Source organism: Pistacia vera, unplaced genomic scaffold (assembly GCF_008641045.1).
Source record: "Pistacia vera cultivar Batoury unplaced genomic scaffold, PisVer_v2 Contig661, whole genome shotgun sequence".
NCBI classification, from domain to species: Eukaryota; Viridiplantae; Streptophyta; class Magnoliopsida; order Sapindales; family Anacardiaceae; genus Pistacia; species Pistacia vera.
In genome coordinates, this window is record NW_022196514.1 from 257,737 (window position 1) to 281,742 (window position 24,006).

The 24,006-nt window shown below is 35.7% G+C and overlaps 3 protein-coding genes and 1 pseudogene across 5 annotated transcripts; all 4 read left to right on the forward strand.

Annotated features, from left to right (window-relative positions):
* The first annotated feature begins 814 nt into the window (after window positions 1–814).
* LOC116112449 lies at window positions 815–1,345 on the forward strand. The gene has a single exon (XM_031398588.1). It carries the CDS (start codon window positions 815–817, stop codon window positions 1,343–1,345), a length of 531 nt encoding a protein of 176 aa, XP_031254448.1.
* Window positions 1,346–1,902: 557 nt separating this feature from the next.
* LOC116112432 (protein DCL homolog, chloroplastic-like) lies at window positions 1,903–3,506 on the forward strand. Its single transcript, XM_031398576.1, has 3 exons — window positions 1,903–2,315; window positions 2,402–2,516; window positions 3,084–3,506. The coding sequence occupies exons 1-3, from the start codon at window positions 1,990–1,992 to the stop codon at window positions 3,258–3,260; spliced, it is 618 nt and encodes a 205-aa protein (XP_031254436.1). The 5' UTR covers window positions 1,903–1,989; the 3' UTR covers window positions 3,261–3,506.
* A 3,563-nt stretch (window positions 3,507–7,069) lies between these two features.
* Window positions 7,070–12,950, forward strand: LOC116112420 (CLK4-associating serine/arginine rich protein-like). Of its 3 annotated transcripts, none has more exons than XR_004125252.1 (13): window positions 7,070–7,266; window positions 7,464–7,502; window positions 7,607–7,752; window positions 7,970–8,045; window positions 9,498–9,786; window positions 9,887–9,996; window positions 10,112–10,159; window positions 10,265–10,465; window positions 10,725–10,826; window positions 11,011–11,144; window positions 11,249–11,390; window positions 12,403–12,602; window positions 12,680–12,717. XR_004125252.1 is itself a non-coding variant. In XM_031398561.1 (13 exons), the coding sequence occupies exons 1-13, from the start codon at window positions 7,070–7,072 to the stop codon at window positions 12,702–12,704; spliced, it is 1,620 nt and encodes a 539-aa protein (XP_031254421.1). In that variant the 3' UTR covers window positions 12,705–12,950. The 3 variants fall into 3 exon arrangements, 2 of the variants coding, with proteins under 2 accessions (XP_031254421.1, XP_031254422.1); XM_031398561.1 differs by having other exon boundaries at window positions 12,492–12,602; window positions 12,680–12,950; XM_031398562.1 differs by having other exon boundaries at window positions 12,495–12,602; window positions 12,680–12,950.
* Window positions 12,951–17,192: 4,242 nt separating this feature from the next.
* On the forward strand, window positions 17,193–22,302 carry LOC116112450 (annotated as a pseudogene).
* The last annotated feature ends 1,704 nt before the right edge of the window (window positions 22,303–24,006 follow it).

Consider the following 24,006-nt stretch of genomic DNA (forward strand, 5'->3'; position numbering starts at 1 on the left):
AATGATAAATAAATACTAAGAACAAAGAATTTTTAAAATGGTTTGGATGAAAGACATAAATCTTATGTCCATTATTATTTATTGCTTTTCTTTGTGTATTTTACAAGTATGAGCGAGTTGGGCACTCAATATTGGTATAGTGTATATTATTTCTCAAAACAAAACCCTCAATTAGGGTGAGAAATCTCTTTATATACTATTACATTAATGAACTTACACCGGAAGTAATTCTCATGCAGTGCGACATGTGACCTAGATCACAACTTGAAATCTTATTAATGAAGCAATTTTTTGTAGTTTTACACATGTAGTAACTCTTCCATGAGATGACACGTGGTATGAGTGATTATATATAAATTGATGCTTTATAAGTGAAATACTCTTTTAAAAGAGTGACCTGATGACAATGCATCTCTATGACACGTGGTGTGAATCCATACATAATGGATTTACCACATGCACAACACACTTATTTAAGGCTATGTCTTTCTAAGAGCATTTTTGCTCTTTATTTTAAAGAGTATATTTCCTATAAATAAAGAGTATCTTTGTTGATTTTTACATATAAAGAGCAAAAATTTTATTTAAGTCCAATGGATTCTTTAAATTTTAATTCTTTATTTTGAATTTTCCCATAAAGCATTTATTATGATTTTAATTTTTTCCCTCTTTTCTTTTTCCTAATTTCCCTCTTTATATTTCATTACTTTCTCTCCATTTTTCTTTGTAAGTTAAATTGTTCCTTTTATATTCAATTGATCAATTCCATCTTCTCCTGCACAATCTTTCCACCTCTTTTCCTTTCCATTACGTCATGCTTTTTATTAGTTTAGTCAGTGTTATTCTTGATGATTCCGATTCAGATGATGATTTGGAGTTGACAATATCTGTCATAGGAGAGTTGCTTAATAAAAGAAGGAGGACATCACCACATCGCGGTTCAGTTTATGGTCATGCCTATATATGGCGTGATAGAGTTCATGGGCATCACAAGCTTTTTCATGACTACTTTGGAGAAAATCCTGTATATTCTCCAAATTTATTTCGAAGGAGGTTTCGAATGAGTCAATCTCTTTTTCTTCGTATTCAATCTGCTGTAGAAGCTCATGACCCATATTTTGTTCAAAAAAGGGATGCTGTTGGATTTTTGGGTTTGTCTTCTCTCCAAAAAATCACTGCTGCATTAAGGATGCTTGCATATGGAGTTGCGGCAAATTATGTTGATGAATATGTAAGGATTGGTGAAAGCACTGCAGTTGAAAGTCTTAAAAAATTTGTTAAAGCAATAGTTTCAATTTTTTCGAAGAAGTACATGACGCCACTTTGGTTTCTTGATTCAATTTGAGCATAGCATCCACAAATTTTTTTTTGTAGCAAGTTGAATTGTTGACCAACGGTTCATCAAAGAAACTTGTGTACATTCAGATTCAAAATTTTTGTATTTATGGAAGTACTCCCACAATCGTGCCCAATATGTTTTGAGTTTCTGTTCATTTCCTTTCACAACATCTAAACTAGTATTAAGCCATGCTGACATGATAAGAATGTCCTCTTCTACAGTAAAGTTGCCGCCACGTGATCTTTTAGAGTTAGATTCAACTGGAGTAGATAAATAAGATTCTTCAGTAGTGGTGAAAATAGATATATCATCAGAGTTTGACTCTTATAAAGAGCCATTTGAAGATGTTCTAAGGATTCACAAAACGGCGTTTAGCCGGTTGCCCTTCCATCTAATTTTACAGCGTGGCATAAAAGGTTTTGCCCATCTGCCAACTCATCTCATATTGCTCCTTTCATTGGCTGCTTCATATCCACAGAAGATTTCCTTTTATTTATTCTTTCATTAATTAATTAATTAATTTCATTTGTAGCTTCCCGCAATTTCAACCCCTGTCACCCAATTCCGTCAACAAAATCTCTTCCGACAAGTTTCAATTCCATACAACATACACTTTAAACTACCATGTTCTGATCATTTATTTATAATTAATGGCTTCAGTCTCCAGACCCACAGCACCACCGCAGGTTCACTGCGTCAAGAGCTCTTCCTTCCTCACCTGCTTCAATCATATCCCGTCCCATGGAATGCCACATGTACGTGCCGTGAAAATTGCATCCGACGGTGCTAGTACCAGAGTGGGGATTGATCAAGGGGTGTACGTTCCTGATTTGCTTCGAAAGCCAGTTGCTTCTCTATCAGATGATAAAAGAGGAGATGAAAGAGGTAGGTCCCGGAAGGTTGATTGGGAGGATCAGATACTGAGTGATACTGTGCCTCTTGTTGGGCTTGTTAGAATGATCCTTCATTCTGGAAGGTAATAATTTATTCTAATTGATTTATGATTTTAATAAACTTGTATTGTTTATGTTCTCTTATTAATAATTTATTTATCTGTAATAGATATAAGATTGATGATAGATTAAGTCCTGAGCATGAAAAAGTAATTGTGGAGAGGCTGCTTCCATATCATCCAAATTATTTCGAAAAGACTGGTTGTGGAATCGATCACATCATGGTATGTTTTTTGTTGCTTTGGAATTCTAGCTATATAAATTGTTTGTTTGATTCACACTCAGAATATTTTTGTTAAAGTATCTCATAATTCTCAAACTAATTTTCAGATCGTGGACTAATTCCGTATAACATAGTATTTTATGGTTCGAGTAGGATTTATGTACCTGTAATGCTCTGTAGCTCAGTAAGCCTCTGTTCTGCTCTTTCATGAACAATGCCTAGACTTAGGTAGTGTTTGTAAATACACTTTAGATACCTGGAAATTTCACGTACTTGATAATCCTTAAACTGTTATATATCTTCTTCCGAAAACTGATTGAATTGTAATTGGGATTCATCTAACTCTTTAACTTTACCTTATCTCTAATCTTAATTGAATTGGTAGTTCCAAAGTGACTGAATACAAATTTTCGTTATCTTAAATTTGTTTGGGTATCAAAACTAACGCTGTTCATATGTTTGCTCAATTATGAGCTTCAGAAAGATATTGACAGATTGGTTTTCTCATTGGCTAAACATGAAATCTGCATAATAACTGTTTTTCCAATACTTTCATGGGATGTGACAGGTGAGCTATCATCCCGATTTCGAAGGAACTCGTTGTTTATTTATAGTTCAGAAAGATGGAGAGATGGTTGACTTCTCATATTGGAAATGTATACATGGCCTGATCAGAAAGAAGTATCCATTACATGCTGAGAGTTTCATCCTCAGACATTTTCGACGAAATTGGCGTAGGGGATGAACTCTATCTCTATGATCCTAACTATTTTGGGTTTGTGTATAGCTTTCATTTCTCCATGATCTGTAATTGGAAGCGAAGATTAAAGATTAAGCAGCACTTTTATATTTAACAGTTACTGAAAGTGTATCTGGAGATTGGTTTCAACTTTTAGACATAATTAATATGATTGTATCAGAAATAGTAACATATATAAACATTATTTTAGGTATCCTTTCATGGATCAAATTCACTATAACTTTTCAAACAGTACTGAAAATTCTGAAGTAATATGTATTGAATTGAATCATCAAAATATTTTGATGATGTTGTTTCAATGGTTATGGGTAGATGATAGATGAGTGATGGTGTAAATGGTACACCACTTACTCGATGTTGTGTTTCTCTTAACTATAGATGGCGAGTGAAATGATTTCACTTGCCGCTTGTCGCCGATGACATGTCGCCTAGGCCTCGTGGTTCTTACAGGTAAGAAAGGTAGTCGAAGGAAACTTTAGGGGAAATGGAATGGCCTATAATTATCAATAAATATATTACATTTCACCCTTTGAAATACCAAATCAAGAACCAGTAGAACCACCACCGGGTGATCGAGTAGTTAACTAGAATTCTTGGGTTTTTTATTCAAGAGGTTAGACTTACCCAATTGTTAATTTTAATGTCTTAGAGGATTAGTTAAGGTGCATGTAAGTTGGTTCGGACACCTCCGATCAACCAAAAAGAAAAACAAAAATACCAAAAAAAGAAAACAAAAATAGAAGATTAGATAATATTTATATTATAACTCAAACACCCCCAAAACCAGATTAAGGCTATTCTATCCTTCTATGCTAATCACTTATGATTCTAAGCTGAAATAACATAGTAAGTTACTCAATATTTATTAAACTATAAAATGGTGGACTATTCTTTCTTTTTTCATCTTTATGGGGCCGTTTGGATCCGGGATAAATAAGATAAGGAGGGTAATATTCGTTTATTTTGCAAGTAATAAAATATTACGGTAATCTTTTATTGCAAATAGGGTTTGGATCATTTAATGTTTTATTATAAGAGGATATTATATTAACGGAATAAAAGATCACTTTGAAGATTACTGGGAATGTTTAGAAAATGTGTTTGGTTGGTTCGAATATATTGGTGAATAATATGTTTGGTTGGAAGGATAAATGGGTAGGTATGTTCTATAGATTACTAAATTGCCCTCCTTTTTAAATATTAATTTAAGTATGTATTTTTTGTTATTATTTTTTGAATAATTTCTTTTAACCCCCTACTTTTCAGATTGAGCAAAAACACCCTAGCAACCAAAAACGTTTTAAACTTAACAAAAACATCCCTACCCACCCCAAGCCACTACTGACAATGCCATAGATCTGGTCGTGAAACGTCGGTAGTTTCACGGCCAAAGACCTGGTTGTTTCATGGCCAGATCAGTCGCCGTTTAACAACCACATGCTTGGTCGTGAAATGGCCATAGATCTGGCTGTGAAACAGCCAGATCTAACTTTTTTCGACCATGGATCTATGATTAGGAGTGTTCAAAAAAATGCAAAAACCGAACCGAACCGAAAAACCAATTAACCGAAAAAACGGTTCGATTACAGTTCAAGAAATTCAAAAAACCGAATTTTCGGTTCGGTAAGCGGTTTGGGAAAAAATAAAAACCGGTTAACCGTAACCGGTTTATATATATATATATATATTAAATAAAAATAATAATTATATATTAAATAAAATAATAATAATTTAAACTAAATCCCTAAAAAAATTGTTAGTAGTGGTCAATGGATATATATGAAAGTTAACTTTTATTTGGATATGTATTATTTATGTTTACAATTTAATTTAGGAAAAATTTTTTAAAAAAAAAGTTTTATCCAATAAAAAAGGGGAAAACCGGTTAACGGTTTTTTTTAAAGTGGTTAACCGGTTTTTCGGTTAACCAAAAAACCGGTTTTCCCCTAAACCGGTTCGGTTTTGGTTCGGGAATTTTCCCAAACCGAAAAACCGGTTCGGTAACCGCTTTATCTGTGATCCATGGTCGGAAAAAGCCTCACCGACGCACGGTCAGCCATATACGGCCAGTCGTATGCCATTATGGCGACTTTTGGCAACCTTCGGTGGCGATCAACAGTGGTTGCCGGTGGTGACTAGTTCTGGGTATAAAGACATTTATATGAATAATGATAATAACAAGGGCAATGTCGTCCGAAAAATTTAAAAAGCGAGGATAAAAGTTTCTGCATGAGTGATTGGGTGTTTTGTAAATATTAGCAAATATAAGGTTAATTTGGACCAAATGTTTAACTGTTTAGGGGTAATATGGGAAAAAAAATATTGTAATACCAAGGTAAGTTTTAATAACAGCCCTCCCTTAGGTATTAAGATTACCGAAAATTTACCCCCCCAAATGCTACTGTTTGTCATAAAATGTTCTAGGAATAATTTTTTACAAACCAACCAAACATCGTTATCTGCTCAATTTAAAAAATATTACCCTAGTTATCTAATATTAACCCGATCCAAACAGCCCCATAGTGGTTACTGTTGGTAATATGGGGGGTAATCTTATTACCTTGCTAGAGGTTGTTATTAAAACATTACTGGGGTAATATGATTTTTCTTCCCATTTTGCCCTTAATTAAAAACAATTTCGGATACAATTGCTCTCAAATGTCTACCAAATAACAATTATCCAGCCCCCTTATATTTGAGAAATTAGCTAAAACACCCAAATCACAAAAAAGTTTAAAAGTTAACAAAATATCCCCAGCCACCTAAGACCACCGCCGCCCATGACTCACCATCGTCTGCCGCCAGCGTCAATCGTTGTAATGGTGCATGACCAATGGGATCTCGCCGGTCGTGTGCCGGTAAGGCCTTTTCCCGCCATGGATCTGTTGAAAACGACCAGATTTTGAGTTTCTATGGCCGTTTCACGGCCAAAGATGATATGGCCGTTTCACTACCAGATCTATGGTCATTACACAACCACATCTTTGGTCGTGAAATGACCATAGATCTAACCATGAATTTGTGATCCATGGCTATAGATCTGGTCGAGAAAAGGCCATGTATTTGTGATCCATGGCCATTTCTGGCTTTGTCGGCGCATAATCAACCATATACAGCCAGTCGTGCACCATTTTGTCAACTTTCGGCAGCGGCCGGCCATGATGGCTGACTGTCGGCAATGGCTTGGGGTGGGTGAGGATGATTTTGTTATAAATTAAAGTTTTATATGGCTGTTGTGTTTTAGCAAAATTTCAAATGTAAATAGTTAAAAGAAATGATTAACAAAAAAATAAATAAATACTATTATAGTAATATTAAAAAATGAGGGTAATCTAGTAATCGATATAACATATCTATCAATTTATCTTCCCAACTAAACATATTATTCACCAATTTATTCGAATCAACCAAACACATTTTCTAAATATTCTTAGTAATCTTTCAGATATCTTTTCTTTTGTTAATATAATATATGATATCTCTTTTTGTTAATATAATATACTCTTATAATTAAATATTATATGTTTCAAACCTCTCTACATAGTAATATGATATAGAAATATTAATTTCTAAAAGTTTGCAGTTGCTTGCCACGTTAAAAACGCTATGCTGGTGTTCCATGGACCCCATTTAGATGCTGACACGGACGGTCCAGATCAAAATATAACATCTACAGGTAACTCACGTCTGCCATAAAACAAAACAATATTTGATCGGGTGGATCATATTTATATACAATCCAAATTCCTTACTGAGAGTCTAGGGTTAGGGTTTGGGTTTGCGAATAATTGAAGATGTGGCACGAGGCCAGGAGATCGGAGAAGAAGGTGCACGACATGATGGACGCGGCTCGAAAGCGAGCTCAGAGACGCGCCGTGTATTTGGCGAAGCGGCGCGGCGATCCTCAGCAATCCATTCAGGTTGTCGGCTCGCGTTGTCGCATGTATCGAGACGATGGCCTCTACCAGGCCTCTCAGGACCAGCAAGGCTTGTGAGACCCTCTTTTTACAGTTTCATTTATCGCTTTGTTTTATGTACATAAATTTAGTAATTAATCCGTTCTAAGTTTTTCTAATATCGTAGTGTTTTGTAAAATGTTCGTTGTATTTTGTTTCAATTTACGTTGTTCTGCTTGCATCATTGTTGTTGAATACTAGTGTTTGATAAACTTCCTTACTTGTGGTGTAGGATACCTTGGAATGGGAAGCAAGATGTTATGATTGATAGGTATCAAACTCTATCCCTTTTGTGTGTGTCATTTATTTCACTTGTTGAATTTGGTACATAGAGACGTGGTTTGATTGAGAGTTTTAATTCCATTGTTTATGTAGATTTGATGGGCGGGCCCTTCTAGATTTCATCCGGGAACCTGTGAAACGTTTCCATGCTCAAGAAAAGTCAGAAGAAGAAGAAGAACTAGAAGAGTTTGTTAATTTTGAGCGATATCGGGATTTAATTAAGCATCGACGTAGAGGATGTCGGTACTTTTTTTATTTTTTGTTAAATGTGTTAAATTCATGTACATTTTTTAAATATGTTGTTGTGGTAACCTTCTGTTTCTGATAGAGCGACAGATGACAAGGTTTTCTATTTTTCGTTTTTATTGTTTTCAATTTTGAATCTTTAGATCAATAATTATTCTAGTTGTCAGTCTGAGATTAATTTTTATAAGATTATCTTTTGTAAATTTGCAGTTGCCGATGAGGAGGGCTTGCAACATGTAAATCAAGAGATGGAAGCAAAGGCTGCAGCCCTGTTTGCCTCAGACAGGTTTTAATTTCTATTCTTTTTTACACCTTTTAGTTTTTCTGACTGATATGATATAATTATTTTTCCCAGGCTACTTTTTATTCACTTTAAGTTTAGAATTATAATATCAATTGAAAATCAATTGATGAAATATACCTTATTAGAGACTTAGTTCTTTTAGAGTATTGCATTAAAAAATAAACTGCTTGGCCAAATGCTTTGCGTCAATCAGATGAAAAACTTAGCTTCTTCCAGTTTTGTGATTTTTTAATATTGTATAAGTTGTCTTTGGCTTGGAATTGTGGTAGGATAGCAGATTATCGTCTATTTCTCCATTTGAATATTGGTAAAAGCTGAAAATGATTTTGCATTGTGGATGTTTATCACTGTTTGTACTTTTAGATTTTTGCATTTATTGCTTGTTTGCATGTTGACAATGCAATATAAAGTTGAATATATGATATAATTCCTCTGGTAGGTCAAAGAAACTGACCTTCCAAGAAAACTTTATGTTTTTTTTTTCTTTTTGCAATTCTTAAAATTAGAGGAAAAGAATTTTTTTTCTGGTCAAATACTTGGAGATGGCTTCTCCAAAACTTGTTGTGGAAGCAACCCTAATGATCACATAATGATTATGAAGTGCAAGAGATGTAGTTTCCCGCATAGTATTGTGGTATTATTATTTTTCAGGATAATATCTGTTCAATCCTTAGTTGCTTTGGAGTAAGATTGTTAGGTTGCATTTGATGGTTGGAGAGAAATCAAGTGTGGAACAAGGTTTGAATTAATCATCAAAACTGTTATGGGATTTGATCTGTCACAATTGAATCACATATATGCTCTTTTGACGAAAGGGACCCTTATTTTGGAGATTTTATAATTTATATACAAGTTATATTGACCAGCCCTTATAGGCGAAACTTAGTTTCTTTTTTCACCTTAAGTGATATATTTAATATTTTTTTAATAAAATTTTTGTATTCAATTATAAAAGTTATTTGTCATAGAAAATAGTACCCAGAAAATCCTAAAATATTTTAGCTAATATATAAGATAACTCAAAACATTGCTTGAGATAATGAAAAGAAATCCTAGAAGTTATATAATATGCAATGGAAGCAAAGAGTCAGATAGTGTATCTTCTTTAATTTATATGGGTAAAATGAGGATAGCTTGATTAGGAATGCCAACTCTAGTATCTGATGGAATGAGGAATGCTCATTCGAGTTTTTTGAAACCAAACGGAGAAGAGGCAATGCCTATTTCGTTCCATGGTTGATTCCTTTGAACCAAAAACTACCCTACTGTTCTAGTTTGGAAACATCATTTCTTATTCTTTCTTAATCAGATTTTAATGTAAATGAGATCCTTGTCGACATGTGCTTTGAATTTTTTTTTTTACTAACATTTCTAATGTTAGCTTATGACCATTATGAATATATTTCATGTTGTCTTTTTATGCATGTATGGTAGACCTCCACCGTCACAGCCTCCTGTGAGCAAGGGTTCATATTCACAGGTTGGTTTCTCTTATGATGGAAATGGAAACGAGGAAACCAATTTTTCAGACGATGAAGACGATGAAGACGAGGAGGAGGAGGAGGAGGAGGATTTTAACAGTGATGATAGCAATGATGAGGGAATGGATAAAATAGCTAAAGAATTTGGAGTGAAAAGGTACGGTTGGCTTGTTTATATGGATAAAAAGGCTAAAGAGGAAGAAAAAAGGCAAAAGGAAGCAATCAAAGGTGATCCTGCAATCGTAAGTTCATGACAACTGTAAATCAGATTCACTTTTTTGTTGTGTTGTGCCTCTTAGTGCTCCGATTTGTGTCATTGGATCTAAAATTCTGAACTTGTAGAGGAAGCTGAGTCGCAAGGAAAGAAGAAAAGCTTCTCAAATAGAAAGGGAAAGGGAAAGAGAAGCTGCACGGATTACTGGAACACGTGTGCTCCATCATGACCCCTACCGGTAGAAGTCTAGAAATTTTCTATTCCCAAATTCTAAGAAACCAGATATCTTGTAACAAAATGGTTGAGTATGATATTAGGTTTATCATAATGTTGCTACCATCTTTTATACACAGGGAGCCTAGAAGAAGTCCAACTTATGAAGCTTATCCTCGTTTTCGGAGGTATGCCTGTCGTAGTTGTTTGTAGAAGTTGTTGATCTTGTTTTCTTCCTTTCACAAGAATAGATTTGTGGTCGATATTAATTCAGTTGTGTTTCATCTATGCAGATCAAGATCACAATCCCACTCCCCCTCATACTCGAGGCGCCATGCTCGTGGAGGATATTCTGATGATGTTCATCGGGGCAAATTGAGGACCCCTAAAATAGAGTATATTACTGAATTTGGGGGCTCAGGCGATGGGGATGCACCAAAGCTTGAAGGATTTTCTCCACCACCATCTCCATCCCGGGCAGATGTTTTGAACCGGTCGGGGCACTGGACCTTTAATTCTTGCAAAGATAGATTGGACAGTCTTTACTCTGCTGCAGCTTATCCCCATATTGTTGCCAGAGACAAACTTTTCTGGTTTAGAGTAGATCAGGCTTAGGTTTTATCAGCATAACTGGCAAGAGGGAGGGAAGGCAGCTTCCTTTTTGAAGCTTGTTTTTCCCTGAAATGGACTTTTAAAAATTCTTCCAAGTTAATTATTGAAATCAGTGTTTCTAATGCTTCTGCTTTCCTGCAGGCCAGCATCTGGTCGCATTCTTGAGGCACTGCATGTTGATCCAGCATCTGGTGTATCCCTTGATAAGGAAAAGGTCACAAAAGTGCCTAAACCAGTAGTAAGGTACTCATTGGACCATCAGACTAAGACCATAAATGTTTTTTTTTTTCCTTCCTTAGTGTTTATATAAGCTTGTCTGGATGGTAGCTTTATTTTTTCTTATAACTTATTTATGTTTATTATGTTCATTCAGCTTTAATGAATCGACTTTCTACCATTGAAATGTTTTCTTCTTTCTTCATCACAGCTCATCTTCAGCTTTATCAAAGTTAACCAAACCAAATACTTCTGGTGGTTCCTTAAAACAACCATTGGGTGAGAAGAAAGAAACACCTCAGGAGCGGCTAAAAAGGATTATGAGCAAACAGTTGAACAAACAAAGTATGACCTAATGATGTTTATTTAAGTGGCACAATAGCTCATTTAACATGTGTTTGCATCTGTAATTATGCACGGATTGTGATAGATTCATTTTGCTCCTGTAGTTAAAAAGGATACGGCAGCTGAAATGGCTAAGAAACGGGAGCAAGAGCGACAAAGGCAGGAAAAACTTGCCGAAACAAGCCGATTAAGCACTAGGCGACGAAGTCGCAGCCGCAGCAGGAGTTATAGTCGTTCTCCTCCAAGGTACTCCATAATGCCTTGTTCATGCTCGTGCAACTTTTTGACATATTGATGTTCTGTTTTGTCTATATATTCTTCTGTGGCCAATGTATTTATGGAAGCTTTATGACTGCTACAAAAGAACAGAATTATCTCCTGATAGCCAATAAGCATGGACTAAAGTTGGTTAAACTGATAACAGCATCAGTAATTTATACCACCTCCAAGTTGGATTAACGTTGGTTAAATTGATAACGAATATATAAAATCTGTCTCTGGTTGATAAGATCTATTCTGATAGTTTGATTTGTAAACATTTTGCTGATTTATGGTCATCATTCCCCTTGAGTCGCCTTAATATCGTTCATTATCAAAGCTGAAATCTCTATATTATTTATCTCTAGTTCTTGGACTGGGTATGAATAGAGATGTAAAGGGTTTGGACTGGCCCGGCCAGCCCATTACAGTCCAACCTAGTTGGCCTTCAGAATGGTGGAACTAAAATTGACTGGGCCCTCCATGATATGGGCTGTATTTCTTTCTGCTTTTACCTTTTTTCCTTTGTTTGTTGTGAAATTTACCAAATAACCTTCAGCTTTCTTGTTATATAAAAATGGTGAATGACATTATTTTATTTATCTGTTCATATAGCTATCTTTAGCGCCTACTCATGGACCTACTACCAAGGCCTGGTGAGCCACATTCTGTGCCAGTTCCAGACTTTGGGCTGTGCTAAGTTCAGTCTGGTCTATTTTATGTTGCTGAAATACGTAGGATGCTGCAAAGTTTTAAATGAATTTGAGCAAAGCTCTGATGCAATGACAGCATCGCATTGCATTTATCACATAGTTAGCTGGGCAACGTTTTTGACATATAAAATATGAGCTTATCCCTTCCATGTTTGGGTCAATTTTATACCTCCCTTTTTCCTGTTTTTACATTCTTTAAGACCATTGATGAGGTGATTCTAGTCTATAGAATGATCTTGAGTTTTTGTGAAAGTATACCATTCTGTTTATTTACTTGTTTTTCTTAGATGTTCCTTTATAATTAAGTCAATGGAAGGTGGCATTCATGGCTAAAGATGTAAATTTCTATTGGTTCCATTATGTGTTCTTTTCCCAGAAGATACAGGTGTAGCAGAAGTCCAAGTAGGAGCAGAGGCTCTCAAAGATATTATTCTCGATCACGCTCACACTCACGCTCTCCTGCTCGCACTCGTTCTCGATCACCCAGGTGATCCTGCTGTTCTAATGATCCTTATTTTGAGTTATGTGTTATTATTTATCTGATTCAGATATCAAACCTTACAGGGTAAGAAGCCATTCAAGGTACTGAGATAGGAATATTGCAGGAGGGTCTTGTTCTTTTTGAAAGCAGTGGTATCCATGTACCTAAAACACAAAGTATTTACGTTGTAGGGGTAGAAAGTAGGCAAAAGCGTCAATCAACTCTGTTGATGGGTTATTGGGGTTGATTGTCCTACGTAGTTGAATGTAATATAATGAAATTTATTATTGGGAGATATTTGAAATTCTTATTAAGTCAATTATCAGGCTCAAAGTTTTTTCTTTTTTTTTCTTATTCACTCTGTGTTTGGGTGTTAAATATTTTGAAAGTGCAACATAAGAATTTGAGACCAATATATGTTTCTCAGATTGAATGATTTGTGAGGATTTTCAATTATTTTGGCTTAAAAATAATAGATTTTCATAATGATGTAGTACTTGCATTTGTATGTATAATAAAGTAATTGAGTAGGGTTTTGTACAAATGAAAATGTCATGTGGAAAGTTGAAGATTTTGTGGAGGTGTAAAGTTGTTGTGGGAACAAGAATTAGAGATAGAAAGTTTGAATTGAAATAAAGAGATGTGGAACATGAGTTGATATATCTGATGGAAGTGTTGGGTTAGAGAATATGACAATTGTCTTGAGTTGAGTCCGTCTGGTGCGGGGGACAGTGAAGAATCCCCATGTATGAAGGAAGGTCTGCCTACTGCCACTCCTTTCAGATGTGTTTGATTCTGACATGACAGATTGGGCGGGATTTCAATATACTCTACCAAGTAACTTGACAAAATTTTCTAATCACTACCGAGTTTCTTAATATTACTTTCCCTATTTAACAACAAAACTAATGGTAACTGTAAATGAATCCTAAATTAAAGTGGTTCACCTTTTGAAACAGACGCGTAAACATAAATGTTTTTTCGATGTTCCTCACAGGAGTTTCCCAAAGCACACAAAACAGGGGAAGTGGCCAGCTCGGAGTAGAATCTGATTATAATTGTAATTTGAATTTGTGGACACTTTATGTCAGTTTGCAGCGTCGATAAGATTATAATTGACTCTGTGAGCTCATCCAAAGCATAAAGTATAGTAATTTTGTCCCAATTGAATTAGATATTAGTGGTTAACACGATTTGACAGGAGCCCTGTTACTGTACCAATTTTGGAATAAAGCAACCAACGCGTAAGAATTCTAACCGTTTGAATCATTGATGAAAATCGCTTCCAACTATGAGGCGTGGCTATTTTTATGGTACTCGCAGTAGGACTTTAGTACCTGTTAATGCTACCTTGGGTAGCTTCGTACAGCCTCTGTTAGACCGGCTCTTATCGGCATGGAACAATGCCTAGACTTACCGGGTATGAGTGTTTATTAAATACACCTTCAGATACTGGAAATCACATCGTGATAATCCTTAAAACTGTCTATATCTCTCCGAAAAACGATTGAATTGTAATTGGGATTATCTAAACATATTAAAATTGAAATTATATATAATCTAATTGAATTGGGTATGGTAAAAACTTAGTGCAGGGTGCTGTCTTCCAAACGTTCAAACGCTATGTCGCTAATTTGATGATTCTTTCACCCCCCCCCCCCCCCCCCTTTTTCCCCTTCCGTAGGCCTGTTTTTATGTTTTACCATACTCAGATCGTTGTCTTTCCTGCTTGTTTATAGTGATCCCTGACTAATACAGAATTTTACGTCTATCTTAAATTGTTTTTTTTTTTTTTTTTTTTCTCCTTCGGGTGGGGACTCTTACTTGGGTATCAAAACTAACGTCTCTCGCCATTTTGTCCCTATCTTTCTATCCATGAGGCCTTCATATGTCTATTTGCCCTTTAGCTCAATTTTTTGCTAGTGTACTGAGCTTCAGAAGATGTAGAGCAGACTGGTTTTCTCATTGGCTAAACATGAAATCTGCATAATAACTGTTTTTCCAATACTTTCATGGGATGTGACAGGTGAGCTATCATCCGATTTCAAGGAACTCCTTGTTTATTTATAGTTCAGAAAGATGGAGAGATGGTTGACTTCTCATTTGGAAATGTATACATGGCCTGATCAGAAAGAAGTATCCATTACATGCTGAGAGTTTCATCCTCAGACATTTCGACGAAATTGGCGTAGGGGATGAACTCTATCTCTATGATCCTAACTATTTTGGGTTTGTGTATAGCTTTCATTTCTCCTGATCTGTAATTGGAGCGAAGATTAAAGATTAAGCAGCATTTATAATTAACAGTTGAAAGTGTATCTGGAGATTGGTTTCAACTTTTAGACATAATTAAATGATTGTATCAGAAATAGGAACATATATAAACATATTTAGGTATCCTTTCATGGATCAAATTCACTATAACTTTTCAAACAGTCATGTAATTCTGAAGTAAATGTATTGAATTGAATCATCAAATATTTTGTGATGTTATTTCAAGGTTATGGGTTGATGATAGTAGAGTGTGATACTGTAAATGGTACACCACTACGCGATGTGTGTTCTCTTGACTTAGATGGCGAGTGAAATGATTTTACTTGCCGCTTGTCGCGGATGACATATCGCCTAGGTCTCGTGGTTCTTCAGGTAAGAAAGGTGTCGAAGGACTTTAGGGGAAATGGAATGGCCTATAATTCAATAAATATATTACATTTCACCCTTGAAATACCAAATGAAGAACCAGTAGAACCACCACCGGATGATCGAGTAGTTAATTAAAAATCTTGAGTTATTATTCAAGAGGTCAGACTCACTCAATCGTTAACTTTAGATCTCAAAGGATTAGTTGATGTGCATGCAAGTTGGTTCGGACCCGATCACAAAAAAAAGAAAAAAAAAAAAAAACAAAAAAAAAAAAAAAAAAACCAAACAAAAAAAAAAAATAAAGATTAGATTATATTATTATTATAACTTAAACGATTAACATACAATCACTAACACTTCTTACTAATTTTCTCTCACTAATGTCATGTGCCAACTCAAATTCATCAGTTCACATGGGTCCCACCTATCCAATATGGGTCCGTCAAACCAAAACAATCACAAACGACATGGGGTTAGTGAGAGAGGTTAGTGAGGTTAGTATTATGAACTCAAACACCCTCAAAGCTAGATTAAGGCTCTTCTATCCTCTTGCTAATCACTTATGATTCTAGTTGAAATAACATAGTAGTTACTAAATATTTATTAAACAATAAATGGTGGACTATCTTCTTTTTTTCTTTATGATGGGCCGTTTGGATCAGGGGTAAATAAGATAACGGGGGTAATATTGTTATTTTTGTGGTAGCGTTTGGTTCAGGATGATATAAGATTAATCTTGTAATCTTTGTTTAATTTTCAAGATTCTTCATTTGGTTGTCAAGTAATAAAAGAACGTAATCTTTTATTGCAAATGTGTTTATATTGGTAATATTGGTTTGGGTAATCAGATTATTCTTTAAGTCCAAGGTTGTAATATAGATACGAGGTAATCTTAATTTTGACCTATTTTGCCCTTAAATTTTATCATTTCGGACACATTTGCCCTCATATGTCTACCAAATAACAATTACCCAGAACCCTTACATTTGAGAATTTAGCTAAAACACCCGCCACAAAAAGTTTAAAAGTTAACAAAATACCCCCACACCTAAGACATCGCCGGCCGCTAGCCATCACCGCTGGCCGCTGACGAAAGTCATCATATCGGCACAAGACCGGGAGAGTCTTGTCGACGATTGTGCCGATTAAGACATTTCGGTCATGGATTTGTGATCCATGGTCGGAAATGACCAGATCTGGCCGTGAAATGATCGGTTTCACGACCAACGATCTAGCCTTTTCACGGCCAGATCTGGGCTGTTTCATGGCCATATCTTTGGCTGTGAAACGGCCATATTCACAACAGATCTGCTAGATTAGGCCTCATCGGTGCATGACCAGCCAGATCTGGCCAGTTGTGCACCATTATGCACCTGTTGGCAGTGGCTCGGGTAAGTGGGGGTGATTTGCTACAAATTAAAGTTGTATATGGTTGGGGTTTTTTAGTAAAATTTAAAATAAGGGGGTTAAAGAAATAATTAAAAAATAATAGAATAAAATAATAATAAAATAATATATATTATTATTTAAAAAGGAGGGCAATTAGTAATCTATATAACATACACACTCATTTATCCTCCAACCAAAATATTGTTATAACATACCTACCAATTTATTAATCGATCAAACCATTTCTCTAAAGATTCCCGAGTAATCTATCTTTCCAGTAATATAACATTCTTAATAATATAACATTCTCTGAACCAAACGCACCTTGTAAGTAATAAAATATTATGGTAATCTTTTATGTAAATAGTGGTTACTATGGTAATGTGGGGGGTGATCTTATTACTTGCTAGAGGCTATTATCAAAACTTCACTGGGATAATATGATTTTTCTTCCATTTTGCCCTTAATTAAAAACCATTTCGGACACAATTGTCATCAAATGTCTACCAAATAACAATTACCTAGCCCCCCTACATTTGAGAAATTAGCTAAAACACCTTAACCATGAAAAAGTTTAAAAGGAACAAAATACTCCCAGTTGCCAAGACCATCGCTGGCCGTGACTCAACCTGTCGGCGCCAGCATCGTCGCCGTAATGGTGCACGACCAATGGGATCTGGCAGGTCATGCGCCAGTAAGGCCTTTTTCGGTCATGGATCACAGATCCATGTCCGAGAACGGCTAGATCTGGAGTTCTATGGCCGTGAAAAGGCCATGGATTTGTGATCCATGGCCATTTTCGCTTGTCGGCACACAGTGAGCCATATACGGCCAGTCGTGTACCATTTTGTTGACTCTCGACTGCGGCCGGCGGTGGGTGGCTGGCTGTCGGCAGTGGCTTGGGTGGTGAGGGTGATTTTGCTACAAATTAAAGTTTTATATAATGGGGTATTTTGGCAAAATTTCAAATGTAGAGGGTTAAAAGAAATAATTAAAAAATAATAATAATAAATACTATTATAATAATCATCCATTTATCTCCCAACCAAACATATTATACCAATTTATCGAACCAATAAACATATTTTCTAAATATTCCTAATAATCTTCAAGGTGATCTTTCTTTCTATAATATAAAATATCTCTATAATAAAATATTATATGATCACAAACTCGTCTATGTAATATGATATGAAATATTGGGTGCGTTTGGTCCCTATTTCTACCCATATTCCAATTCTATTCTCCAAATATTGTTTGGCACATTATTCAAGAAATATTCTATATTTTTTAATTATTTTTAGAACCTTAAGTTTTATAATTTCATAAATACTCCCAGAAAAAAGTTTAAAAATTAATAAAAAACACCCCATCAACCCATAATTGCCAGATTCCAACAACCACCGTCGGTGGTACGCGGAATCTGTACAACAGCCTACACCATGACTAGAACTGGCTAGTAGTTCACGATCGGCCATCAGCGACGGCCAAATCTTGGTCACGTTTACTGAAAAAGACGGCCATTTTGGTTGTCGTTGATGGCCAAAGATCTTTGACCTTTTCTAACCATCGATGGTCACATCTAGCGTAGATCTGACCTTTTCAGACCAGATCCATCAGAAAAGGTAACACAATTTTCTGAGCAGATTCTGGTGATGGTGGTCGAAATCTGGCATTGTGGGTGTTTGGGTGTTTTTGTCATTTATATGTTGGAGTGTTTAATAAATAGCAAACCTAAGGGTTTTTTTATAAATTTTTAAATTACCTCATAATACTCCCCTATTTAACTACCCAAATTATTCCTAAATCATATTCAAAATAATAAACCGAACGCACCATTAATTTCCTAAAAATTTGCAGTTGCTTGCCACGTTTAAACGTTATGCTGGTGTTCCATGGACCCATTTAGATGCGACACGGACGGTCCAGATCAAATATAACCTCTACAGGAACTCACGTCTGCCATAAAACAAAACAATATTTGATCGGGTGGATCATTTTATATAATCAAATTCCTTACTGAGAGCTAGGGTTAGGGTTTGGGTTTGCGAATCGTTGAAAGTGTGGCACGAGGCTAGGAGATCGGAGAAGAAGGTGCACGACATGGGACGCGGCTCGAAAGCGAGCCCAGAGACGCGCCGTTTATTTGGCGAAGCGGCGCGGCGATCCTCAGCAATCCATTCAGGTTATCGGCTCGGTTGTCGCATGTATCGAGACGATGGCCTCTACCAGGCCTTCTCGGACCAGCAAGGCTTGTGAGACCCTTTTTACAGTTTCATTTATCGCTTTGTTTTATGTACATAAATTTAGTAATTAATCCGTTCTAGTTTTTCTAATATCGTAGTGTTTGTAAAATGTTCGTTGTATTTGTTCAATTTACGTGTTCGCTTGATCATGTGGTTGAATACTATTGTTTGTAACTCTTCCTACTTGTGGTGTAGGATACCTTGGAATGGGAGCAAGATGTTATGATTGATGGTATCAAACTCTATCCCTTTTGTGTGTGTCTTATTTCACTTGTTGAATTTGGTACATGAGACGTGGTTTGATTGAGAGTTTTAATTCCATTGTTTATGTAGATTTGATGGGCGGGCCCTTCTAGATTTCATCCGGAACCTGTGAAACGTTTCCATGCTCAAGAAAAGTCAGAAGAAAAGAAGAAGACTAGAAGAGTTTGTTAATTTTGAGCGATATCGGGATTTAATTAAGCATCGACGTAGAGGATGTCGGTACTTTTTTTTATTTTTGTTAAAGTGTTAATTCATGTACATTTTTAAATATGTTGTGGTAACTCTGTTTCTGACAGAGCGACAGATGACGGTTTTCTATTTTTCGTTTTTATTGTTTTCAATTTTGAATCTTAGATCAATAATTATTAGTTGTCAGTCTGAGATTAATTTTTATAAGATTATCTTTGAAATTTGCAGTTGCCGAGAGGAGGGCTTGCAACATGTAAATCAAGAGATGGAAGAAAAGGCTGCAGCCCTGTTTGCCTCGGACAGTGTTTAATTTTATTCTTTTTACACCTTTAGTTTCTGACTGATATGAATATTTATTTTCCCAGATTTTTTATCACTTTATTTAGTTATAATATCAATTGAAATCAATTGATGAAAATACCTTATAGAGATTAGTTCTTTTAGAGATTGCATTAAAAAATAAATTGCTTGGCCAAATGCTTTGCGTCAATCAGATGAAAACTTAGCTTCTTCCAGTTTTGTGATTTTTAATATTGTATAAGTTGCCTTTGGCTTGGAATTGTGGTAGGATAGCAGATTTCGTCTATTTCTCCATTTGATATTGGTAAAAGCTGAAATGATTTTGCATTGTGGATGTTTATCACTGTTTGTACTTTTAGATTTTTGCATTATTGCTTGTTGCATATTGACAATGCAATATAAAGTTGAATACTGATATAATTCCTCTGGTAGTTCAAAGAAACGACCTTCCAAGAAAACTTTATTTTTGTTTTCCTTGCAATTCTTACAATTGAGGAAAAGAAATGTTTTTCGGTCAAATACTTGGAGATGGCTTCCCAAACTGTTGTGGAAGCACACCCTAATTATCACATAATGATTATGAAGTGCAAGAGATGTAGTTTCCGATAGTATTGTGGTATTATTATTTTTCAGGATAATATCTGTTCAATCCTTAGTTGCTTTGGAGTAAGATTTTAGGTTGCATTTGATGGTTTGAGAGAAATCAAGTGTGGAACAAGGTTTGAATTAATCATCAAAACTGTTATGGGATTTGATCTGTCACAATTGAATCACATATATCCTCTTTTGACGGAAGGGACCCTATTTTGGCAATTTTATAATTTATATACAAGTTATATTGACCAGACCCTTATACGCGAAACTATTTTCTTTTTTCACCTTAAGTGATATATTTATATTTTTTTAATAAATTTTGTATTCAATTATAAAGTTATTTGTCATAGAAAAAGTACCCAGAAATCCTAAAATATTTAGCTAATTAAAGATAACTAAAACATTGCTTGAGATAATGAAAAGAAATCCTAGAAGTTATATAATATGCAATGGAAGCAAAGAGTCAGATGTGTATCTTCTTAATTTATATGGGTAAAATGAGGATAGCTTGATTAGGAATGCCAACTCTAGTATCTGATGGAATGAGGAATGCTCATTCTAGTTTTTTGAAGCCAAACGGAGAAGGGGCAATGCCTATTTCATTCCATGGTTGATTCTCTTGAACCAAAACTACCCTACTGTCTAGTTGGAAACATCATTTCTTATTTTAATCAGATTTTAATGAAAATGAGATCTTGTCGACATGTGCTTTGAATTTTTTTTTACTAACATTTCTAATGTTAGCTTATGACCATTATGAATATATTTCATGTTGTCTTTTTATGCATGTATGGTAGACCTCCACCGTCACAGCCTCTGTGAGCAAGGGTTCATATTCACAGGTGGTTTCTCTTATGATGGAAATGGAAACGAGGAAACCAATTTTTCAGACGATGAAGACGATGAAGACGAGAGAGGAGGAGGAGGAGGAGGAGGATTTAACAGTGATGATAGCAATGATGAGGGAATGGATAAAATAGCTAAAGAATTTGGAGTGAAAAGGTAGGTGGGCTTGTTTATATGGATAAAAAGGCTAAAGAGGAAGAAAAAAGGCAAAAGGAAGCAATCAAAGGTGATCCTGCAATCGTAAGTTCATGACAACTGTAAATCAGATTCACTTTTTTGTTGTGTTGTGCCTCTTAGTGCCGATTTGTGTCATTGGATCTAAAATTCTGACTTGTAGAGGAAGCTGAGTCGCAAGGAAAGAAGAAAAGCTCTCAAATAGAAAGGGAAAGGAAAAGAAGCTGCACGGATTACTGGAACACGTGTGCTCCATCAGACCCCTACCGTTGAAGTCTAGAAATTTCTATTCCCAAATTCTAAGAAACCAGATATCTTGTAACAAAATGGTTGAGTATGAATTAGGTTTATCTAATGTTGTACACCTTTTATACAAGGGAGCCTAGAAGAAGTCCAACTTATGAAGCTTATCCTCGTTTTCGGAGGTATGCCTGTCGTAGTGTTTGTAGAAGTTGTTGATCTTGTTTTTCCTTTCACAAGAATAATTTGTGGTCGATATTATTCATTGTGTTTCATCTATGCAGATCAAGATCACAATCCCACTCCCCCTCATACTCGAGCGCCATGCTCGTGGAGGATATTCTGATGATTATCGGGGCAAATTGAGGACCCCTAAGATAGAGTATATTACTGAATTTGGGGCTCAGGCGATGGGGATGCACCAAAGCTGAAGGATTTCTCCACCACCATCTCATCCCGGGCAGAGTTTTGAACCGGTGGGGCACTGGACCTTAATTCTTGCAAAAGTAGATTGGACAGTCTTACTCTGCTGCAGCTTATCCCCATATTGTTGCAGAGACAAACTTTTCTGGTTTAGAGTAGATCAGGCTTAGGTTTTATCAGCATAAACTGGCAAGAGGGAGGGAAGGCAGCTTCCTTTTGAAGCTTGTTTTTGAAATGGACTTTTAAAAATTCTTCCAAGTTAATTATGAAATCAGTGTTTCTAATGCTTTGCTTCCTGCAGGCCAGCATCTGGTCGCATTCTTGAGGCACTGCATGTTGATCCAGCATCTGGTGTATCCCTTGATAAGGAAAAGGTCACAAAAGTGCTAAACCAGTAGTAAGGTACTCATTGGCCATCAGACTAAGACCATAAATTTTTTTTTTTTCTTCCTTAGTGTTATATAAGCTTGTCTGGATGGTAGCTTTTTTTTTCTTATAACTTATTTATGTTTATTATGTCATTCAGCTTTAATGAATCGACTTTCTACATTGAATGTTTTCTTCTTTCTTCATCACGTCATCTTCAGCTTTATCAAAGTTAACCAAACCAAATACTTCTGGTGGTTCCTTAAAACAACCATTGGGTGAGAAGAAAGAAACACCTCAGGAGCGGCTAAAAAGGATTATGAGCAAACAGTTGACAAACAAAGTATGACCTAATGATGTTATATAGTGGCACAATAGCTCATAAAATGTGTTTGCATCTTATTATGCACGGATTGTGATAGATTCATTTGCTCCTGTAGTTAAAAAGGATACGGCGCTGAAATGGCTAAGAAACGGAGCAAGAGCGACAAAGGCAGGAAAAACTTGCCGAAACAAGCCGATTAAGCACTAGGCGACGAAGGCGCAGCCGCAGCCGGAGTATAGTCGTTCTCCTCCAAGGTACTCATAATGGGTGTATTGTATACACTGCTCTTAGGGATTCGAAGGGTGTATCTCTAGGGTTTGGTTACGGGTTGAAGGAGGGTTTCTAGAGTGACTTGTGTTGCTTATTGTGTAATCTGTAAACTTGACAGTTTTAGTGCAGCGAGCTCGTGTGATTCTCGAGTTCAACGTGGACGTAGCTTGCTCAATCTTAGAGCAAGTGAACCACGGTAAATCTGTTTGTACTGTGTGCTTGATTCTTGATCTTGATTTGTTGCTTGTGTTGGTTGATTCTTTCTTTTAAAAGGTATAACACTAACTTATAAACACTCAAGCACTTCTATTATAAATCTAGATCAATTTATTTAACCACTTTATTGATGCGATTTTTTGCACTAACGAAAAGTATATAAATCTCGTGAGAAAATCTATACAAGAGTTCGTAATAAATCAGTTTAATATTGAAATAATACTAAAATGATTAATAAATACTAAGAATAAAGATTTTTTAAAATGGTTCAGATGAAAGATGTAAATCCTACTTTTGCTATTATTTTATTGCTTTTCTTTGTGTAGTTTACAAGTATGAGCGAGTTGGGTGCTCAATATTGGTACGGTGGTATATAATTGCTCAAAACGAAAGCCTCAATCAGGATGAGAAATCTCTTTATATACTATTACTTTAATGAACTTACACCTGAAGGAATTCTCATGCGGTGTGGCATGTGACCTGGATCACAACTTGAAATCTTATTAATGAAGCAATTTTTTGTAGTTTTACACATGTAGAAACTCTTCCATGAGATGACACGTGGCATGAGTGATTGTGTATAAATTGATGCTTTATAAGTAGGCATGGCAATGGGGTGGGGTGAGGATCTCATTTACTTTATCTATCCCCGCACTCAAAATCACTCCCCACCCTTGCCCCATCCCTATTACGGGGATGACAGAAATTTCTATTCCCTATTCTAAAGGGGAATGTTGGAGGCCCGTTCCCACCTCGTTAATTTTACATAAACATAAATTAATTTGAGCATTACCAAACACAATAATTAATTCTCGTCCACATAACAAACACTTAAATTAATCGTTTAAACATAATTAATTATACATAAATATGGGTTAGAGATTGTTCTTGTTTAATTGTTTAGGGTGACGGAAATTGGGAAAAT

Bases quoted from the DNA above. Each gene is read 5' to 3' on its own strand.
- LOC116112449 (XM_031398588.1), top strand. From the start codon at position 815: ATGCTTTTTATTAGTTTAGTCAGTGTTATTCTTGATGATTCCGATTCA.
- LOC116112432 (XM_031398576.1), top strand. From the start codon at position 1,990: ATGGCTTCAGTCTCCAGACCCACAGCACCACCGCAGGTTCACTGCGTC. The intron at 2,316-2,401 runs GTAATAATTTAT...TATCTGTAATAG, and splicing joins ATGATCCTTCATTCTGGAAG to ATATAAGATTGATGATAGAT. The intron at 2,517-3,083 runs GTATGTTTTTTG...GGGATGTGACAG, and splicing joins GTGGAATCGATCACATCATG to GTGAGCTATCATCCCGATTT.
- LOC116112420 (XM_031398561.1), top strand. From the start codon at position 7,070: ATGTGGCACGAGGCCAGGAGATCGGAGAAGAAGGTGCACGACATGATG. The intron at 8,046-9,497 runs GTTTTAATTTCT...CATGTATGGTAG, and splicing joins GCCCTGTTTGCCTCAGACAG to ACCTCCACCGTCACAGCCTC. The intron at 9,787-9,886 runs GTAAGTTCATGA...CTGAACTTGTAG, and splicing joins TCAAAGGTGATCCTGCAATC to AGGAAGCTGAGTCGCAAGGA.